Consider the following 15,293-nt stretch of genomic DNA (forward strand, 5'->3'; position numbering starts at 1 on the left):
TGAAGTCCTACCAACAGCACTGTAAGGCCAGGCAGAACCTCCCCACTTCCAGAAGAAGCCACCTGCCCAAAGCTCATGCTGCCCACCTGTGGACTGCTGGAGAAAGTTCCAGGAGCTGAAGCGCAACCGGAATCAATGGTCCCTCTTCCCTTATTTAGAATTTTATGGATTCTGGGAGGGGAAAAGAACCCCAAAGATTTACCGAAATTGTTCATTATGAAAGCATCAGGCAGCACTGACAATTTGGCCTCACAAGGTCCTTGCGTCCGTATCTCAGGGCTGGCTTTTATTGCTGATCATAAGTTTAAAATCATAGAAACGTGCATTGCTCGGCAAGTTATACATGTGACTCTTCCCTTACTAACATTTCTGATAAAAGTTCAAGGAAACAGACAAAAATACAAAGGACAAAAGAAATACAAATGGCAAGTGTCTCAAAACAAAAGGTCTTTTAGTAAAACAAACTGCACACCCAGTGTCTTGTCCAAACTTAAATTACTCAAAACAGTGCAAATGCTCAACTCAATCCAGGTCAGACACTCCTAGGGTCCCTCGATGCTGCACACTGGAAAGATTACCACTGACATGTATAATCACACAAACCACCTAATTTGCTCAAGGTCAGCTCAAAGCAACATTTAATACCCTTTACAAGATGGATTTTGTGACAAGTTCAAAGGAAAACTTGCTTTGTTTTAAAGCAGCTCTGCTCCAAGGCCTACAGGATCATTTGCTCAGGAGCCATCATGGCACACAAGCCCGTCAGAAAAATGCAGCTCACAGCAGTGTCACACTGGCCGCCTGAAGGTAGCCTTGGAGATACTGGAGAGCTTCTGCGTTGAGGCTGGTGCTCACCATCGACGGGACCTGAAAGATCAGAAAGACAACCTGGCTGTTGGGGACGCTGCTGTGCCAACGCAAAGCCCACAGCCCATGAGAGCTGTCACTCATAAATAAACTGCTGCCAAAGGGATTCCCCAAGGCCACAACTGCCATTAAACACCTTCAAAGATGGGCGGTCTAAAAGCAGATCCCCAAGGCATGGCTGTGACAGCAGTGGTGCAGCTACATACAAAACAAAACCAACACCTAAAATGATGTGATGTCTAAGGCTTGCTCTGCAATCCTCGAGCAAGGAGAGAAAAAGAGAAAGACTACTGGTAGACTGTTGGTCATCATTAAAAGTGGGCATGGGAGGATTCATGACACTCTCCTGTTTGTGCATGTGCAGAATTTTTCATAATGAAACAATGGAAACGAAATGCTGGCTAACTGCAACTATACAGACACCACTAGATTTACTCCACGGTCTGCTATTTTATTTCTGGGAATGCTGCAATTAGAAAAAAATAAATGCCTACATTTTAAGGATGGATTCATGCTTTGCATACTAGACTGATGATTTCAATCTGGGAAATAAATGCATTTCTAGTCAAAGATCCCCCCTTTTTGTTACTCCTAAAACCATGTGTTTAAACTAGTTTTTGCCGAATATCATAAAGGGGAGAAAAGGGTACATCATTGTAACTAAAGAAAGTCAGCTGTGCATGTAATTCAATCTGAGATGTAAGCTAATTCTGCTGGCCAATGGAAAGGGCACTGTGCTCTCGCCTGCCTCAAAGCCCCCATGGATTCAGTCCTTTGACAACCCAGACACTCACCCTCCCTGGACGGGCAGTAGACAGTTTGTGAAGGGACTGTGCCAGGTGGATTTTGGGGTTGTTCACCATTTGACCCACGGGATCATGCTCTTTTTTCCCAGCAAAAGCCAACTGTGAGAAGGCAGTCTGGTACCCTGGTGTGTCTTCAATGTCAATGAAATGTTCCTCATCAGGGATGGTATCATCTTCAGGTAACTCAAAAAGGCCAATCAGAGACTGTAATAAAGGAGTCCTGGATTGAAAGAATGGAAAACAAAAGAAAATACTTTGAAGATTTAAACAATGAGGAGCAATTCCTACAATAAACAAAATTTTATCTCAAAATTTATCTCAAGAGTAGGAAGAGACCTTTGAAATTAAGATGGACACCAGCACCTTATGCTTATCCAGACAGTATTCTTCAGTTCCATCAGCCATAGCACCCAAACCCAAATGTGTCTTTGGGAAACTATTAGACCCCCACAGCTCTCAAACTCGGACTATGTAATCCATCCCCAAAAAACCCCAAACCAAACCTGCTGCTGTTAAGTCAATACGGACTCACATTGACCCTATACGCCAGAGCATCACTGCCCCGTAACGTTTCCAAGGCTGCCATCTCTGGGGACATGATCACCAGGGCTTCTTCCACAGAGCATCTGGTGAGTTCAAACCACTACCCTTGTGGCCAGCAGCCGAGTGCTTAACCACTAAGCCACCAAGACTCCTTTATGTGACCCAGGCTTGGCTAATAGGAAGGGCAGGTGACCTGTGCCAAACCAAGGAGATTCAATGCCAGATCTTTAGTTGGAAAATACAAGCCTCAAGTTACCAGATCATGTCATGGGAAGCCACTCCCTGCATGGAACCAAAACAGGAAAGGAGGAGAGGTAAGAGGTAAAGGGCCAAGAGGCAGTGAAGCGCCAAGAGGTGGAGAAGCGCCAGGCTCCTGACACAGAGAACAGGAGGCAGGCTCTGCTCTTGGCTACTTCAGTTCCCCCTCATAGAAATGCAGCCAGTTTGGCTGGGTTTCTGTCATTAAACAGTCTTAGAGGTCACCTAGACCACTTTTATCGGATTCTCAAAGGGGTCCATGATTCCCCAAAAAAAGTTAAGAACTAGGAAACAAGATCTTTCTAGACTCGGAAGGAACGACAAGTCTTATCTAGGGTAGGACTGTGGCCAGTAGAGAAGCCATGATCAGGACCTGAGTCTCTTGGCCCTCAAGAAAAAGGACTGGTTCGATGTTGCTGTCACAAGGAGAAGAAGCTGCGATTTCCAAAAACTTTAAAGGATGTACTTACCATAGCTTAGTATACTCTGTGTCCATCATCGGAGGGCATTCTGTTAGTAATTTGGTTATGCCAACTGCACAGATCTTTTTTTCTACGTTTCCAGACACCTTCTGAATTTCAGGAATAATGATTTTCTCCAAAACCATTCCAAACATTCTATTAACAGCAAAATAAACTCCATTAGAGTACTACTATAATGAAAGAAATACTGAGAGATTATTTATATACTCAGTGACTCCTTATGAATATCATGAAGTATTAAGTTAAAAAGCTGCTATTTTTGTCAAATGAAATGAATCAAGAGACCTAGAGATGACAAAACAAAAACAAACTTCTCCCATGTGACCAGGCTGTCAGCTCTGTGAATGATCATTCACACTATCTTAAGCCTGTGCGCAAGGATAATCTTCACAGCTATAGTTTTGTCTTTAATTTTTTGATTACTCAAGAAATCACTGAAAAATTAGAAATTAGAAAACAAGGGTAAGAACAAGAAGATAAAATAAACACCCACGATACCACCATCCAGTGATAAACTAGTTTTAACAATTTTGGATTATAACCTACCTAACTCTCTTTGCTTACATACCTTTAACTATGGAAATGTTAGTGGCTGTATTACAAAAACGATTTGGCCAATCACGCTATGTTGTTGAAAACATCCTAGAAGCAAAGTTTTCAAGATTCTAAATTATGCAAAATCTTGTTTATGCTTTATCAGAATAAATTCTTTTAGGTGGAAATACTGGGTATCAGAGTATGGACTTAAAGGCTTTGGATAGGAAGTGCTTATTGTTTGTTCTGCAGAAAGCCTGTGCCCATCAGCACTAGCTCAGGTGCCCACTGGCTGTGCGGGAGCACGCTGACCTCTTCACCACCCCCTAATGCTGGGAATCCTATTCTCTGGAATACTTTGGGGTTAATTTATTTCTCACAAACCCAATACAGGGATTTCACTGTTCTCTGTCATCTCTTTGTAACCCTTCCTTTCCCAATGAATGCAAAATGACACCTAATTCTATCTTTTCTATTAATATTCTAAGGAACAGTAAAAAGCAAAGTTTTGTTAATATGGACTTTTCTCATTTAAAAAAGCCATGCTGTTGGCCTTAGAAGAGGTGGGCTCCTGGAAACACCATCAATCTTCTGGCAGAACATTGGCCGTAAGAGAAGAGTACCCAGAGTGGAGTAACCCTGGGCCTCTGCAGGGATTGTCCTCTGTATCACTCAACATGCCAAGAATCTTTTTAAAAGAATCACAATGGTGCCACTGTACCAAGAATCATGAAATCATCTATAAAATAGGTACTCGTCTGAGCTAAAAGGAGAGGTTAAATAATTTTGTCCTTTTCTAAGTGAAATACTTAACAGAAACAAACTTACTTTGGTTGTATACCATCAAATATTTCTTGTAGTGCTAATGCCCCGTATTTTATGCAATACAAATTAATAAAGACTAAGAAACCTGTTGAAAGAAGATAGTGAATGTCAATATAATGGATTTATTGCACTAAACAAGTGGTTTAGGTCTTAGCATAAAAAAGTACTTTCTGCCAAATGAAACATTCATAATCATTAAAAACTCAATTGCTAACTCTGGCATCAATGACTTACTTAACTTCTAATACAGTATTATTTCTATTGGAAAAATATATTGATATCTGAACTTATAAACCAACCTTTAGTACACAATATATTTGAAAATGACTCAGGATTTAGAGAACACAAGCATTTAAAAATATTTTATACTTAAGATTGTTAACTGATAAAAGGATTATCAGTAACCATGAAGTGTTATGGATTGAGTGTTCCCCACCAAGATAGGAAGTCCTGACCCCTGTAATTTGAATGGGACTGTGTTTGGAGATAGGACTTTCCATTTGTCATCTGTCCTCATACTGGAGGAGGAGATGGGTCCTTTCTGAGCAGTGTCTTACAAGACACTTAGAAGAGAGACGAAGAAAAGGTCTTTTCCTGCAGCCCAGAGAGAGCAAGCAGAGCCCTGCTGACACCTGCATTCTGACTTCTAGCCTCCAAAACGGTGAGAAAGTAAGTTTCTCTTCTTTAAAACCAACTGATCTGTGGTGTTTTCCTATGGCAGCCCCCAGAAGCTGAGACAAAGTCTAAGGGTTTTAGCCACTTTCCTTCATTTCTATAGGAACACCCAAATGACTTGACTTACTCTTGATAAACTTTGTTGTTTTGGAATTCTGAAGTCTCTGGAATAGCAGAATGAAGATCTGCTTCCTGTATTGGTCAACTGATTCACTGAAGAATTAAAGGAAAAAGCCATTATGTAATATAGCATTTTTCTGAGTATAAAGAAAATCTCTGATTCACAGTGAGGTTATATTTGTACTCACGGGGGCATGTGCTCTATTATACTGTTTAGAAGATAGAAACCTTGGTGGTCATTTGCTTTAGATGCAATCAGCTTCTGGAAGACACCTAGTAACCCAGGCTGTAACAAATCAGATCAAATAGACACAATGAAGCAGACTGCTATCAAGTCGATTCTGACTCACAGACACCCTGTAGGACAGAGTGAATTGCCCTGCAGGGTCTCCAAGGCTGTGAATCTCACAGAAGCAGACTGCCTCATCTTTCTCCTGTGTAACGGCTGGTGGCTTTGAACTGACAACCTTTCAGTTAGTAGCTGCATACATGATTTTAAAAATTACCGTTTTCCCTTAAAATGTATGGGGGAGGACTGAGGTGGGAATAAGCCCTTAAAGTACTTAAAATTAATCCATTTGACTTTTTAAAGTTTCCATCACTGAGATAATTACTAAAAGATACTTAATTGTATTAAAAACCACAGTAACATTTTTCACCAAGTACCTCATCACCTCCTTTATTAAATTCATTTGAAATTAAGATGTTTTTAAAAACTCTGTTGAACTGGCAAATGTTATGTTGTATGTTTTGCTGTTTTACAACAAAATAAGAAACAATTTAAGACCTGCTGTCCTTACTTTCTCAGAGCTACTTCAGAAGCCGGAACTGAATCTGACTCACGATTTTGTCCGCTGCGGCCCTCGCGATTGTGCTTGCGCCGCGTTCTAAGAAGGCCTGGAGCAGCCTCACTAGGGCAGGGATGTTCCCCGTCCTCTCCCAGAGCACTGGCTGCAAGAGGTGAGGAAATAAGGCCATGTAGGAAGATGGGATGTCACTTTTATGTGTTTCCAGAAGCAAAGACATCACTTGAAAGACGTAGGGAATAAATTCTGTTGATAAAAGTAAACATGGCTGTTAGCTTCAGAATGAAAGACTCCGATAACAAAGGCACACATCTTAGGCAGGCTGCATTTTACAGCGACTTTAATCACTTTATTCCACTGGAGAAGATAGCTTCCTTTAACTTACCTTGCACATCATTTTGTAAAATTTCAGTAAACACCAGAAACAAAGCCTCCTCAAAATTTACAACAGCAGCTGGGTTAGCTTTGCAAGTTATTCTTATGGATAAACAAATTGCTTCGAACATGTAGTGATTAAAGTGAGGTTTGCTTGGGTTCTGAAATTTAATAATAAAAAAGCTGATTATCCTAATAATCCAAGTGATTATATTAAATAACTAAAACACATCTAACCATTATAAAATACATTTATTAAAATAGAACCTTTTTAAGCAATATTAAGAAAAAAATACCAGTTACACTAAAAAGACTGTTCAGATGCTAGAATTTTAAATTTACTTTAAAATTCAAAGTATAAAAACAATACTCATTAGTATTTATTTGTAATGGGCTAAAGTCCAGAATCATAGTAGTGATGACATAACCCTTAGCTCCCAGAGCTGTAAGGACCCATCTTCAGCCTGGGCGCTCTCAAAGAGCCACCACTGGGAGAGTAAGGCCAGATGCTGGTGACAGCAGAAACAAGCCAGAGCAGGAACATGGAGTTCGGGCTCTGCCCCAGCCCTGTGTGGGACTGTGGCAAACCTAAGTGCTATGGGTCTAGATGTTGGTATCTACAGACTGGTGATGGTCCATACCACTGGTTTCCAAGTGTTTTTTTAAGCACCAAAACCCTATTTCCTTCTAACAAAATCCTTCTTGGCAGGCTACCATGTCAAAGTCAGAAGACGAGTGTTTCTATGTACTTGACAAGGGGTGTATATTCTGGATGAAGGTGGTAACTGCTTCCCTTCTCTTGTGCTCCCCCCAGGGATCAAAGTAGTTCAAGATCCTTGCCCAGAATTTAGTTGAAAAATAATCACTCTGTTCTTCAAGGTCCCTGTAATACTTTCTAACAATTTATCTCTTTTTCATAGAGTAATTAGGAACAAGCATCTGAAAGGGAATTCTGTCAGTCTTTGAGAGATTTTTAAATTTTCTAAAACTTAGCATTAATAAAATACAAATGAAATTATACATATAAATTTAGACCAAAGAGTATACTTTATAGTTGGGAAATAAGAGCAAGGAAGAAAAGACACACAAAGGGCTTTAGTTGTCATTTGACAGAGGCCCAAACAACTGCTCTATGTCCGCTTAGTGCTGTCTATTTTCCTAAATTTAAAACAATTTCAGGTTATCCAAACTTCCTCAGTTTTCAACAGCGAACATGTTAACTTCTGTAATGAGAATAAAAGCATATTTTACAATTTATAGGTCTGTAGATAAAGGTGACTGCCACACGAGAAATCTAGTACCATCTCTACATCTTTAGAAAAGTTTATTAGCTGCTGGTCAGAAGGAATTCACAGACCTTCTCCAAAGTCTGACCTCCTACCAGGGAGTCTGATCGCTGAAAAGTTTGGAGTAAAAGTTAAAATGTAAATGCACTTTCAAAATTGCTCTGTTACCTTACTAACAGCTAACAGCTTCTGTGTAAGCTGAGTGATGAGAGTAGGGATGTAGGGGATTATGGCTTCTTGTAGGAGGGAAAAGCTCCTCATGATAGCTGTAAAATATATAAACAGAAGAAACAAAAAGGTAAGCTAAACTTCAGAATGAAACAACAGGGGGAGGAAAAGCCCACTAATGAATTCATCAACTGAAATTTTAAGAAGCTTAACCAACCGAGGTAGTTATACAAATTTAGAAATTATCTCCATTTCCCATCCTTTTGAGATTAGGGCAGAGGTTGGCAAAAAAATTTAGCTGGGAAATACTCCCAGTGTTTCCAGAAGGCCTAAGGCTTGAAGAATTTAAAAAGGGACAAAAAATAAGTGACTAAAGAGGCAAAGAGAAGAACTAGCTGGTGAGACAGGGTGTTGGGGCAGCGCTGGAGGTGAGGCAACAGCAGAATGCCACAGAGAACTGCCTTGGGTCTCTCATTTACAAAGCCATGACGGGAAATGTCTACCCTTAGCCTGGAGGAAACCTGGCCTCAGTGCACAAGAAACAGAGGAAAGGCCTCCTATCCATTCTCCCAAAAGACAAAGTAAGAGCCTAAGAAAAACCTAAAAATACATATAAAGACAGAGGGACTCAAACTGTAAAAATACTGCTCATTAATAGTTGCCTAAAAATATTTCACATTTCACATGAGAGAAATACACTCCAAACCAAACTCATTGCTGTCGAGTCACATACGACTCATAGCGACCCCTTCTTGGGTTTCTAAGGCAGTATCACTACAGAAGTAGATTGCCCAACATTCCTTCCGAGGAGTGGCTGATGAGTTTGAACTGTCAACCTTCTGGTTAGCAAACAAATGCTTTAGGCACTATGCTACCAGAGCTCCTGAGAATACACTGTTGTTGTTATGTGCCATGGAGTCACACCCAACTCATAGCGACCCCCTCCTTGGACTTCCGAGACAGTGTCACTACGGAAGTAGACTGCCCCATCTTCCTTCCGAGGAGTGGAGAATACATTGTTGTTGTTGTTGTCATGTGCCGTCGAGTCAGCCCTGACTCATAGCGACCCCTCCTTGGGTTTCCGAGGCAGTATCACTACGGAAGTAGGATTGCCCAACCTTCCTTCCGAGGAGTGGCTGGTGGGTTTGAACCGCCAGCCTTCTGGTTAGCAGTCAAGTGTCTTAGCCACTATGCTACCAGAGCTCCCGGAGAATACATTAGGAAGGTAAAAATGATGTCAGCTCTTTCCACAAATAGAAACACGCATACTAAGCAGAATACCTCCTACATGCCTGGCACAGGGGCAGAAAGTTAATCTTCTCTTGCCTCCAAAATTCTGAATGTGATTTCCTCTATTTGAGCCAAAGACCCACTCACCCTTCAGACTAGCTGACTGCTACCTACCACTCACATCTCAGCTCAGATGTCAATTCCTAGAGAAAGCCATTCCTGTATCTGAGAAAGGATGAACTGCGTGCCCCTCCTCTGGGCTGGAAAGGAATCCTTATCCACTTATATGATATTTATTGGGAAGGTATTACAACTTGGGTGTTCTGCATACCCTAGGAATACAGCATTGAAGCCCATAGCCAGTTAACTGCCCTCATAGAAATGGACACGAAGCAAAATAATCAGACATCTCTGTTGGTAGTAGTGCAAAACCAAACATATTCAAAAGCCATCGTGAGCTAGGCTACAGGCATCAGGGACAGTTTCTTTGAAGAGTATTTCCTGTGGGTTCTTGGATGTGACAGTAAGACTGTGATTGTCTCTAATGTCAGGGATCAGGAGACTCCCCTAATGCAGCTCTTGGCAGATGGTTACATCTGCCTGTGTCCTTGGCAGTACGTCTATGAAGGCAGGGTCATTGTGGGGTCTGCCGTGTAGACCCATGTTTCACCAAGACCTAGCACAGCAGGCCCTCAATGTGTGTTGCATGATCTGACCCTTGCTCTCAGGAAGTTCACTACAAGGGGGGAAAAAAGTTTGATGCTTTTTTTTAAGAGGGGCTCTATATCAAGTTAATGTAAAAACGTACTGAAAACACTTGATATAAACAAAGCAGTATCTTTCAGTTATAGATAACTAAACCTGCCAAATTCTTGGCAAAGAGTGTATCTAGTTCACAGAATATGTAGCCTGAAGTGCAGCTCAGAGTGTTTACCTTTGTAATCAGTGATTAGATACTTAATTCCCATCTGTACCCCAAGGAAGGCCTACCTTTCATAATATATTCATTTTCTGAAGAGCCAGGAAGTGTGAGAGCTTTGAAAAGGTTTGTCAGCAGAATCTCAACAAACGGTGCGATTTCTGCCGCTGTAAAGCTATAGATGAAAAAACAGCTTTCAGTCACCGCCAACTCTTGAGCTTGTCATCGTGGAACAGCCTTGGCACTAACTCCTAATCACGTGTCTCAGCAAGAAACCACGCCATCTCTCACCACTGACAACTGGCTGGCAGCGGAGGGAAATAGATTCTTATATCTGCTCATGCTAAACTCATAAAGAAAGCACATGTGAGACCAAACAGTTCAAGAAACCAAAATTCAGGGAAACCCAAGATAACCTAAAGCTGCAATGGTTCCTACTGATCACACCAGTGTCAGGACTTGGACTACTGGTGTCCACCTTTTCTGGAGGCAGAGCAAATTTAAACTGTTTTCTGCATCAGCTCTGGGCCTGAAGACAGGTACTGCTTTGACTCACCTTAAGGGATGTTCTCTCAACCCTTATTTGGCCACTAAGGGTGTCTGTAGTTCACGTTTTTCATGGAGCAAAGAACCTAGAACAGTTACCCATCTCTAACCCAAAGCTAAGTTTTAAGAAAAAATGCTATTACAGAATGGCCTGAAACATGAGCAGACCATCCCATCATCTACCTTTTGTTCTTGGATCAGGTCAGAAGAGTGACTGCTAGGCTTCTAAAGAATTACTTCCTCACAGCTGTGTTCCACCTCAGCAATGACAGCGAGACTACAGCCATGTGAAAATGAATGCCGTCTGAACTTGTCCGAAACTGCTCACTAGGGACACGGTATTCCCTTACCCAAGACCCACTGCTAAGGTGCTTTCCAAGGAGACTGTGACTGTTTTAACTCACCAGGCTTCTTTTTCTGTCTTGGCTGTCAGTAAACTCCAAATAAAATTCCGGGCACTTCTATGCCTACAGCACAGAATCTTTTGGCGTAATACTTCTGTTTATTAATCTCACCTAACAGTCCATTTGCTTTGCTCCAATTTCCTCCTGTATTTCACTATGCTCTGTCACAGTGCACCTATTTTAGTAAGCTGCTTCACACCCTTCTTGAATTCAGAGTACAACTGGGTAAAAAGCACACATTTCTTTTCCTAACTACAAATGAAATTATGAATCTATTCAGAGACATTTCTGACACAGTATCGAACCTGAGCTACAAGAAAATACATAAACAGCTTAGAACCAAATACTCACAGAGTGGCATTACCAGGCCCTCTCATAGTAAACAGCCTTTCGAGAGCGTGAGCTGCATACGTGTGAACAACAATACTTTCAGCTTGAAGATGATTAATCAAAAGAGGGATAGAGACTAAAAGATGTTCTTTTGGTACCTGAAAAACACAACATACATACTTTTATTAAAAGATGATGCCATTTTAGAGTAAAATGTAACTGAAAAAGGGTTTGCTGATTTTACAAAGTTGTTTGGTTAAAGGCTCTGTTGCAATGGGACATCAGACTATGGAGAATCTCGACCCTCCTCTACAAAATGACTCAATTCACATTCCAATTATTTTTCTAAGAACCTTAACAAAACTAAGATGAAGGTAAATCTTACAGATAAGTAAACATACAATAGAATAGTATCAAGGAGAAGCAGACGAAGATTGTGCTAATTTTAAGAATTGTACTTTTCACTCTCAGGTATTTCTTGCAAAGTCATTTAACCTCTTTATGCCTCATTTTCTCTTTCAAAAAACAAAAGGGGGGGCCCAAAAATAATACTGACTATCATTAAACACCTCTAAAAATCTAGAACATACATTATGGAGTCAGGAAAACAGAGTAACTTTAGGTTGCACAGCACAGTAACCTTGACAAGTACTGACAAAGACACATCAAAATTGTAATTTTTAAAATGAAGAAATCAAAGAATCATCCACAGGAAATACTGCCACGGCATGGTCTTTTGATAGAATACTACGCAACTGTTTAAAAATGAACCATAGCTACTAAGATTAATAACTCTCAAAAACAAAACTTTAAAACCTACAAAAAACCACAAACCAGCTGCCATTAGGTAGATTCTGACTTATGGTGACCCCATGTGTTGCAGAGTATACCTGTGCTCTATAGTTAAAACCTACAGAATACTACTTAATTTTTATGGATATATAAATAGGTAGTACAAGTAGGAACACATACATGGGTATGAAACTACCTAAACTGATTCTAGTAATTAACTCTGGGGATAGAGTAGAAGGTGCCCAGGGTGCCAGTACTATGTTTCTATATTTAAGCAACAAGGGCATGGAGGTGTGTGGTGGGTATGGGGGACTCATTACAGTATTCTCCATTCTTGTGTGTTTTATATATTTTGCAAAATGGAAGCAGTGTTACTGGGAAGAAGTGTTACGGGAATATGATTTTGTATATTTTATTTTTTATCTCACTAACATGAAAGTAACTTAAAGTGTACATATCAAAACAAAAGCCATGCTTCTTAAAATTAAGAAGAAAAAACACATTAAAAATGGGCAGAAGAATATGGATAGTTCACAGGAAAGAAACGCAAATGTCCCTTAAAAAATGAAATGATGTTCAACCTAAATTGAAATAAGAAAAAAGCAAATTAAAACTACAACGAGATGCCATTTCTCTTCCATCAGATTGGCACAACTCCAACACATTCTACTGGGAAAATAGGCATTCTCATTCATTTCTGAAAGAATTTCCAATATGGTACAACCCTTTGAAAGAGGATTCAACAATATCTAGCAAAATCACATACGTATTACTTTCTAATCTAGCAATCCAACCTCTAGGAATCGAACCCCCATTCACGATGGCAAAAATTCAAAGCAACACAAGGCCAGTCAAAATGCCAAGAGGCAGAACACAACCAAAATATCTATCTATAGCAGATAGCTGAGTCAACCAGGGTAGTACTAGGCAGATATGAAAAAAGAATGAGAAGACGTAAGTACTATGGATGATATGCAGGATTTACCAAGTAAAAAAAAGTGCAAAAACACGGAGAGCACATGGTTACCTTTAGGGAAGGGGGACTAAGGAGAAAGGCACAAGGATCAAAGTGAGACCTTTCTGAATGTACCTTTTGACCTTTTGTTTTTTATCATTTGACTTTGGAGTCATGTAAAGCAGTGCCATCTACGCCCCACTGCAGTGTAGTAAATTACATAGTGTGGCTTTTCTAGCCGTAAGTCTTTGTAAACTCCGTGGTGGTATTTGCAGTGAGCAACTAAGTAGCTCCTGATGTTAAAGTTATCCACCTGGGGTATTTCTGTTGGGAGCACCACAAAGTAATTTTCTGGGAAGTTCACTCTCCCTCAGGTGTGTAAAACTGTGATGTTGAAATTGGTTAGTTTGCCACTCTGCCAGGCTCAAAAGGAGCCCTCCTAGAGGCAGAAGAAATCTCTCAGTGCTGGCTAAGAGAAGCAAGAGACACCCACTGCTAAGAGAGACTGTCAGCTGAGAGACAGCGGGCAGACAAGAGACTGAGCATGTTCCTGAACTTGAATTGTAGCCCGTTGCTTTCCTAATAAACCCCATAATCATGAGTTCTGTGCGGCCCCTGCAGCAAATTATCAAACCCAGCAGAGAGGTAGTGAGTGCTGCGAGAGGAACTATCTTCCTCTTGTGGGGTTAGAGGAGGTCAGAAGATGTGGCCTCCCTGCCCCTTTGGCACCCCCCAAAACAAAACACTCACAAACGCACCTACTTGTTTACTCTGTTGGTGGCTAACGGTAATATCTGAAGGGCATAAAAAAACTACAAAAAAATTAAACTGCATTTAGTGGTCTTACATTAGCAACAGTTAATTGTTTTTTTGAAACTAACCCACTGCCATCAAGTTGATTCCTACTCATAGCGATGCCCATTGGGTTTCTGAGGCAGTTAAATCTTTACAAAAGTGGATTGCTCCATATTCCTTCCATGGAGCACCTGGTGGGTTTGAACTGCCAGCCTTCTGGTTAGCAGTCAAATGCCTTAGGCACTAAACTACCAGAGAGCCAAGAACCACAGCACCCCCAAAAAACACCTTATTTGCCATTTTGGAGATTGCTAAGGCACTAACTCACTGCTTTAAAATTGATAGAGGGGAAAAACATAAGCATTTAACCTATTTTTCTGTATACAGTAGTAATAACACTTGTCAATGAGATAGACTAAAAACCACTAAATGTACATTTCAAAATGGTAACTTTTATGTCATGTGAAATATATCTTAATTTGAAAGAACAGTATTTTAAAAATTATCAAGAGAGTTTCTTCACCTGAGCTCATTCATCACTCTATCACAAAAGTAGACAACCAAACATTATGTTTTTGTTTTGTTTGATTAAGGAAACCAAAGGATACTGATGGCAGAGACATGTCCCCCTCTAGAGAATCTAAATCTAACCAAGCCTCCATGTCTACCAGTTTATTTACAAGTACAGGGAACAGAGGAACAATAGGAACGATGCCATGAGGATACATTCAGCTATAAGCAGAATGTGAGAAATTCTACAAAATAAATTACTAGTTTCTCCAATAAGTAACAGGCATAAAGACAAGCAGGAGGGCCTCTAACCTGCAGTTAAGAGATCTGAGACAAAATCAACCATAAGCAATGTGTGGGCTTTGTCTGGATCTATTTTTTAATAAAACCATTATAAAGAGATATTTTTGAGACAAGGAAAATAAAGCATGGGCCAGAATCAGAAGCCATTAAGGAATTACTGTTAAATTTTGTTAGATGTGGATCTCAAATGATTCCACAGTTCAGGAGAAGAGAGGCTGGTACATAACAAGACTTATGTGAAAAGTGGCATATAATAAATGAAAAGCTACTTACTTGATTTCTAAAAATCATAATATATTTGATACCATCAGCTTTAAGGACAGGAAATTCATTCACTAGTAAAAGAATAAAAAGTCATAGTTATTTAAGTGTGAAGCCAGTTAATCAGATTGTTACTGTCAAACTAATGACAGTATTACCAGATTTTAAAAATTGGCTTTGGTAACCAAAATGTCAAATGATTCAAGCCACTTAATTATATAATGTTCCATTTTGTATGTAGCCATTAATTCTCTGCCCTTCCTTAATTTAAGTTTCACCACAAATGACCATATATTACTAATATATTTGAACGAAAAGAGACTGGACTGTGTTCTAATTCCAGAGTGTAGCTACTCAAAATTAAGAACACACGGCTCTGGCTGGGATGTACCCTACCCTACCCTACTGCTGTCAAGTCGCTCCTAACTCATGGTAATCCTACAGTCCGAGGAGAGCAGCCCCACAGGGTTTCCAAAGCTGTAATCTTTATGGAGGCAGACTGC

General features: G+C 40.2%; 1 protein-coding gene across 1 annotated transcript in view; it reads right to left on the reverse strand.

Moving 5' to 3' along the window:
- Positions 1 to 777: 777 nt before the first annotated feature.
- Positions 778 to 15,293, reverse strand: part of CSE1L (chromosome segregation 1 like) — a 30,807-nt gene continuing 16,291 nt past the window's right edge. Inside the window, exons 13-24 of the mRNA XM_007938330.2 lie at positions 14,803 to 14,864; positions 11,196 to 11,332; positions 9,966 to 10,069; positions 7,746 to 7,843; positions 6,302 to 6,452; positions 5,954 to 6,162; positions 5,299 to 5,396; positions 5,118 to 5,203; positions 4,319 to 4,400; positions 2,945 to 3,091; positions 1,662 to 1,893; positions 778 to 867 (exon numbers count right to left, since the gene is read on the reverse strand). Coding sequence (XP_007936521.1) covers positions 778 to 867; positions 1,662 to 1,893; positions 2,945 to 3,091; positions 4,319 to 4,400; positions 5,118 to 5,203; positions 5,299 to 5,396; positions 5,954 to 6,162; positions 6,302 to 6,452; positions 7,746 to 7,843; positions 9,966 to 10,069; positions 11,196 to 11,332; positions 14,803 to 14,864 — 1,496 coding nt within the window. The remainder of the gene's footprint in view (positions 868 to 1,661; positions 1,894 to 2,944; positions 3,092 to 4,318; positions 4,401 to 5,117; positions 5,204 to 5,298; positions 5,397 to 5,953; positions 6,163 to 6,301; positions 6,453 to 7,745; positions 7,844 to 9,965; positions 10,070 to 11,195; positions 11,333 to 14,802; positions 14,865 to 15,293) is intronic.

This window comes from Orycteropus afer, unplaced genomic scaffold, assembly GCF_000298275.1.
Source record: "Orycteropus afer afer isolate SDZICR_OR568_19922 unplaced genomic scaffold, OryAfe1.0 scaffold00049, whole genome shotgun sequence".
Lineage (NCBI taxonomy): Eukaryota > Metazoa > Chordata > Mammalia > Tubulidentata > Orycteropodidae > Orycteropus > Orycteropus afer.